At 43.4% G+C, this 6,000-nt stretch overlaps 1 protein-coding gene across 1 annotated transcript in view; it reads right to left on the reverse strand.

The window, feature by feature from the left end:
- The window catches only part of LOC134297971 (octapeptide-repeat protein T2-like), a 49,733-nt gene extending 47,251 nt beyond the window's left edge, over positions 1–2,482 (reverse strand). The window contains exon 1 of the mRNA XM_062977052.1: positions 1,900–2,482. Within this exon, the coding sequence (XP_062833122.1) occupies positions 1,900–2,441 (542 nt within the window). The 5' untranslated portion in view covers positions 2,442–2,482. The remainder of the gene's footprint in view (positions 1–1,899) is intronic.
- Positions 2,483–6,000: the final 3,518 nt, after the last annotated feature.

The following is a 6,000-nucleotide window of genomic DNA, read 5'->3' on the forward strand; positions in this document are numbered from 1 at the left end:
TTGATTGTGCAGGAGCAAGGCTACTCAATGCTACTCAAGCTTTCCAATTGCAATGTTCACACTTGCTTTGCACAAACAAGAGCTCTTTCTCCCATTCTAGACATTATTCCACAGGTATTTACACAACACTTAGCTCACCATTTCTATGCAGATGCCTTCACTGATTGGTTTTGCAACTGCAAGGCTATTCAATGCTAATCAAGCTTGCCAATTGCAACGTTCACACTTGCTTTACACAAACAAGAGTTCTTTCTCCCATTCTAGACATTATTCCAAAGGTATTTATAGAGTCCACTTGCCTCACCACCTCTATGCAGATACCTTCACTGATTGACTTTGGAGGAGCCAGGCTTATTCAATGCTAATCAAGCTTGCTAAATGCAAAATTCGCACTTGCTTCAAACAGACAAGGGGTCTTTCTCCCACCCTGGACATTATTCCATTAAGTAGAGTCTCACTTATCCAAGGTTCTGGATTATCCAACACATTTTTGTAGTCAATGTTTTCAATACGTCGTGATATTTTGGTGCTAAATTCGTAAGTACAGTAATTACTACATAGCATTACTGCGTATTGAATTACTATTTCTGTTGAATTTGTTGTCTAACATGATGTTTTAATGCTTAATTTGTAAAATCATAACCTAATTTGATGTTTAATAGGCTTTTCCTTAGTACCTCCTTATTATCCAACATATTCGCTTATCCAAGGTTCTGCCGGCCTGTTTATGTTGGATAAGTGAGACTCTACTGTGTATATACACTCCACTTGCCTCACCACCTCTATGCAGATGCCTTCACTGATTGACTTTGCAGCTGCAAGGCTACTCAATGCTAATCAATTTTGCCAACTGCAACATGCACACTTGCTTCAAACAGACAAGGTTTCTTTCTCCCATTCTAGACATAATTTTACAGGTATATATACACTTCACTTGCCTCACCACCTCTATGCAGACACCTTCACTGACTGGTTTTGCAACTGCAAGGCTATTCAATGCTAATCAAGCTTGCTAAATGCAAAATTCACCCTTGCTTCAAACAGACAAGGTTTCTTTCTCCCATTCTAGACATTATTCCAGAGGCATTTATACACTCCACTTGCCTCACCACCTCTATGCAGATACCTTCACTGATTGACTTTGCAGGAGCCAGGCTTATTCAATGCTAATCAAGCTTGCCAATTGCAACCTTCACACTTGCTTTGCACAAACAAGAGTTCTTTCTCCCATTCTAGACATTATTCCAGAGGTATTTATACACTCCACTTGCCTCACCACCTCTATGCAGATACTTTCACTGATTGACTTTGCAGGAGCCAGGCTACTCAATGCTATTCAAGATTGAAACATTCACACAGATAAGGGCTCTTTCTCCCACCCTGGACATTATTCCATTAAGTATATATATTATATACACCACACTTGCCTCACTTCCAACAGAACCTCTGAAGAGGCCATTAGCCACAGATGCGGGCGAAAGGTCAGGAGAGAATGCTGCTAAAGCATAATGGCCAAACAGCTGGCATGAAAGCCTTTGAGAAGACATTGAAAATGCATTTGTTTCTGTTGGTATGAGTGTCTCAGGCATGGGCCAACTTGGGCCCTCCCTCCGGGTGTTTTGGACTCCAACTCCCACCATTCCTAACAGCCTACCGGCTGTTAGGAATGGTGGGAGTTGGAGTCCAAAACACCCGGAGGGAGGGCCCAAGTTGGCCCATGCCTGCTCTAGTTGGGAGAAGAAGAGCCGATGGAGCCCGGCATGGCCTTTCCCCGTCTCCCCAGGAACTTGCAACAACTGGGACCATCCCTTGAAGAGATCCTACGTGGGAATCACACACTCACACTCACACACACACACAGACTCACAATCCCACTCCCTCCGCATTAGCAGCACCAACCGGTGAGGCTCCCGAAGGGAGATCCGGCGCCGCTTCTCCGGGGAAAGTCGGGCGGGAGTTGCCGGCGGAGGAGTCGGCGGTGCGGCTCTTTCCCAAGCAGCTCCGCCTTCCTTCCCTTCTTTTCCTCCCTTCCTTCCTTCCCTCCTTCCCTCGGAGCCGGGTGCAAGGAGGCGGGCCCGGAGGAGAAGAGGGGAGGGACGCTTCTCTTTCTCTCCTTCTTCCCTTCTTTCATCCCTCTCTCTTCCTTCCTCTCTCCCTCCTTCGCTCTTTCTTTCTTTCTTGCCCTCCTTCCTTGCCTCTTTCTTTCTTTCCTTCCTCCCACTTCCCTCCTTTCCTTCCCTCCCTCCCTCTTTCTTCCTTCCTTCCTTCACTCCTTCTTTCATATTTTTTTCGTTCCTTCCATCTATCTCTCTTCCATCCTTCTTTCTTTTCTTCCTTCCTTTCTTCCCTGTTTCTTCCTTATCTCCCTCCCTCCTTTCTTTTTCCTTCCTTCCTTCCTTCCTTCCCTCCCTCCTTCTTTCATATTTTTTCATTCCTTCCATCTATCTCTCTTCCATCCTTCTTTCTTTTCTTCCTTCCTTCCTTCCTTCCTTTCTTCCCTCTTTCATCCTTCCTTCCCTCCCTCCTTCTTTCATATTTTTTTCGTTCCTTCCATCTATCTCTCTTCCATCCTTCTTTCTTTTCTTCCTTTCTTCCTTTCTTTCTTCCCTGTTTCTTCCTTCTCTCCCTCCCTCCTTTCTTTTTCCTTCCTTCCTTCCTTCCTTCCTTCCTTCCTTCCTTCCTTCCTTCCTTCCTTCCTTCCTTCCTTCCTTCCTTCCCTCCCTCCTTCTTTCATATTTTTTCATTCCTTCCATCTATCTCTCTTCCATCCTTCTTTCTTTTCTTCCTTCCTTCCTTCCTTCCTTTCTTCCCTCTTTCATCCTTCCTTCCCTCCCTCCTTCTTTCATATTTTTTTCGTTCCTTCCATCTATCTCTCTTCCATCCTTCTTTCTTTTCTTCCTTTCTTCCTTTCTTTCTTCCCTGTTTCTTCCTTCTCTCCCTCCCTCCTTTCTTTTTCCTTCCTTCCTTCCTTCCTTCCTTCCTTCCTTCCTTCCTTCCCTTCCTTCCTTCCTTCCTTCCTTCCTTCCTTCCTTCCCTCCTTCTTTCATATTTTTTCGTTCCTTCCATCTATCCTCTCTTCCATCCTTCTTTCTTTTCTTCCTTCCTTCCTTCCTTCCTTCCTTCCTTCCTTTCTTCCCTCTTTCATCCTTCCTTTCCTTCCCTCCTTCTTTCATATTTTTTTCGTTCCTTCCATCTATCTCTCTTCCATCCTTCTTTCTTTTCTTCCTTTCTTCCTTTCTTTCTTCCCTGTTTCTTCCTTCTCTCCCTCCCTCCTTTCTTTTTCCTTCCTTCCTTCCTTCCTTCCTTCCTTCCTTCCTTCCTTCCTTCCCTCCTTCTTTCATATTTTTTTCGTTCCTTCCATCTATCTCTCTTCCATCCTTCTTTCTTTTCTTCCTTTCTTCCTTTCTTTCTTTCCTGTTTTCTTCTTCTCTCCCTCCCTCCTTTCTTTTTCCTTCCTTCCTTCCTTCCTTCCTTCCTTCCTTCCTTCCTTCCTTCCTCCTTCTTTCATATTTTTTTCGTTCCTTCCATCTATCTCACTTCCATCCTTCTTTCTTTTCTTCCTTCCTTCCTTCCTTTCTTCCCTCTTTCTTCCTTCCTTCCTTCCCTCCTTCTTTCATATTTTTTTCGTTCCTTCCATCTATCTCTCTTCCATCCTTCTTTCTTTTCTTCCTTCCTTCCTTCCTTTCTTCCCTCTTTCTTCCTTCCTTCCTTCCCTCCTTCTTTCATATTTTTTTCGTTCCTTCCATCTATCTCTCTTCCATCCTTCTTTCTTTTCTTCCTTTCTTCCTTTCTTTCTTCCCTGTTTCTTCCTTCTCTCCCTCCCTCCTTTCTTTTTCCTTCCTTCCTTCCTTCCTTCCTTCCTTCCTTCCTTCCTTCCTTCCTTCCTTCCTTCCTTCCTTCCTTCCTTCCCTCCTTCTTTCATATTTTTTTCGTTCCTTCCATCTATCTCTCTTCCATCCTTCTTTCTTTTCTTCCTTTCTTCCTTTCTTTCTTCCCTGTTTCTTCCTTCTCTCCCTCCCTCCTTTCTTTTTCCTTCCTTCCTTCCTTCCTTCCTTCCTTCCTTCCTTCCTTCCTTCCTTCCTTCCTTCCTTCCTTCCTTCCTTCCCTCCTTCTTTCATATTTTTTTCGTTCCTTCCATCTATCTCTCTTCCATCCTTCTTTCTTTTCTTCCTTCCTTCCTTCCTTTCTTCCCTCTTTCTTCCTTCCTTCCTTCCCTCCTTCTTTCATATTTTTTTCGTTCCTTCCATCTATCTCACTTCCATCCTTCTTTCTTTTCTTCCTTCCTTCCTTCCTTTCTTCCCTCTTCCTTCCTTCCTTCCTTCCCTCCTTCTTTCATATTTTTTTCGTTCCTTCCATCTATCTCTCTTCCATCCTTCTTTCTTTTCTTCCTTCCTTCCTTCCTTTCTTCCCTCTTTCTTCCTTCCTTCCTTCCCTCCTTCTTTCATATTTTTTCCGTTCCTTCCATCTATCTCTCTTCCATCCTTCTTTCTTTTCTTTCTTCCTTTCTTTCTTCCTTTCTTCCCTGTTTCTTCCTTCCCTCTCTCCCTCCCTCCTTTCTTTTTCCTTCCTTCCTTCCTTCCCTCCTCCTTTCATATTTTTTTCGTTCCTTCCATCTAGCTCTCTTCCATTCTTCTTTCTTTTCTTTCTTTTCTTTTTTCTTCCTTCCTTTCTTCCCTGTTTCTTACTTCTCTCCCTCCCTCCTTTCTTTTTCCTTCCTTCCTTCCTTCCCTCCTTCTTTCATATTTTTTTCATTCCTTCCATCTATCTCTCTTCCATCCTTTCTTTTCTTTCTTTCTTCCTTTCTTCCTTCCTTTCTTCCCTGTTTCTTCCTTCCTTCCTCCCTTCCTTCCTTCCCTCCTTCTTTCATATTTTTTCATTCCTTCCATCTATCTCTCTTCCATCCATCCTTCTTTTATTTCTTTTCTTTTTTCTTCCTTCCTTTCTTCCGTTTCTTCCTTCTCTCCCTCCCTCCTTTCTTTTTCCTTCCTTCCTTCCTTCCTTCCTTCCTTCCTTCCTTCCTTCCTTCCTTCCTTCCCTCCTTCTTTCATATTTTTTCATTCCTTCCATCTATCTCTCTTCCATCCTTTCTTTTCTTTCTTTCTTCCTTTCTTCCTTCCTTTCTTCCCTGTTTCTTCCTTCCTTCCTTCCTTCCTTCCTTCCTTCCTTCCTTCCTTCCTTCCTTCCTTCCTTCCTTCCTTCCTTCCTTCCTTCCTTCCCTCCTTATTTCATATTTTTTCCTTCCTTCCATCTATCTCTCTTCCATCCATCCTTCTTTTATTTCTTTTCTTTTTTCTTCCTTCCTTTCTTCCGTTTCTTCCTTCTCTCCCTCCCTCCTTTCTTTTCCCTTCCTTCCTTCCTTCCTTCCTTCCTTCCTTCCTTCCTTCCTTCCTTCCTTCCTTCCTTCCTTCCTTCCTTCCCTCCCTCCATCCTTCTTTCATATTTTTTTCATTCGTTCCATCTATCTCTCTTCCATCCTTTCTTTCTTTTCTTTCTTTCTTTCTTTCTTTCTTTCTTTCTTTCTTTCTTTCTTTCTTTCTTTCTTTCTTTCTTTCTTTCTTCCCTGTTTCTTCCTTCCCTGCCTCCCTCCTTCCTTCCATCCCTTTCTTTTCCTTCCTTCCTTCTTTCCTTCCTTCCTTCACTCTTTCTTTTTTCTTTCTTGCCTTCCTGCCCTCTTTCTTTTTTCTTTCTTGCCTTCCTGCCCTCTTTTCTCTTTCCATCCTTCCCCCACTCTTTTTCTTTCTTGCCTTCTTTCCTTCCTTCCCTCCCTTTTTCTTTCCTTCCCTCACTGCTTCCTTCATTCCTTCCTTCTTTCCCTCACTCTTTCCTTCCTTACTTCCCTCTTTCTTTTTTCTTTCTTGACTTCCTTCCTTCCCTCTTTTCTCTTTCCATCCTTCCCTTCTTTCTTTCTTGCCTTCCTTCCCTCATGGCTTCTTCTTTCCTTCCCTCATTACTTCCTGCCTTCTTTCATTCCTCCTCCTTCCTTCCCTCCCTCCTTCCTCT

The sequence above is a fragment of the Anolis carolinensis genome, chromosome 3, assembly GCF_035594765.1.
Source record: "Anolis carolinensis isolate JA03-04 chromosome 3, rAnoCar3.1.pri, whole genome shotgun sequence".
In the NCBI taxonomy this organism is placed as follows: domain Eukaryota; kingdom Metazoa; phylum Chordata; class Lepidosauria; order Squamata; family Dactyloidae; genus Anolis; species Anolis carolinensis.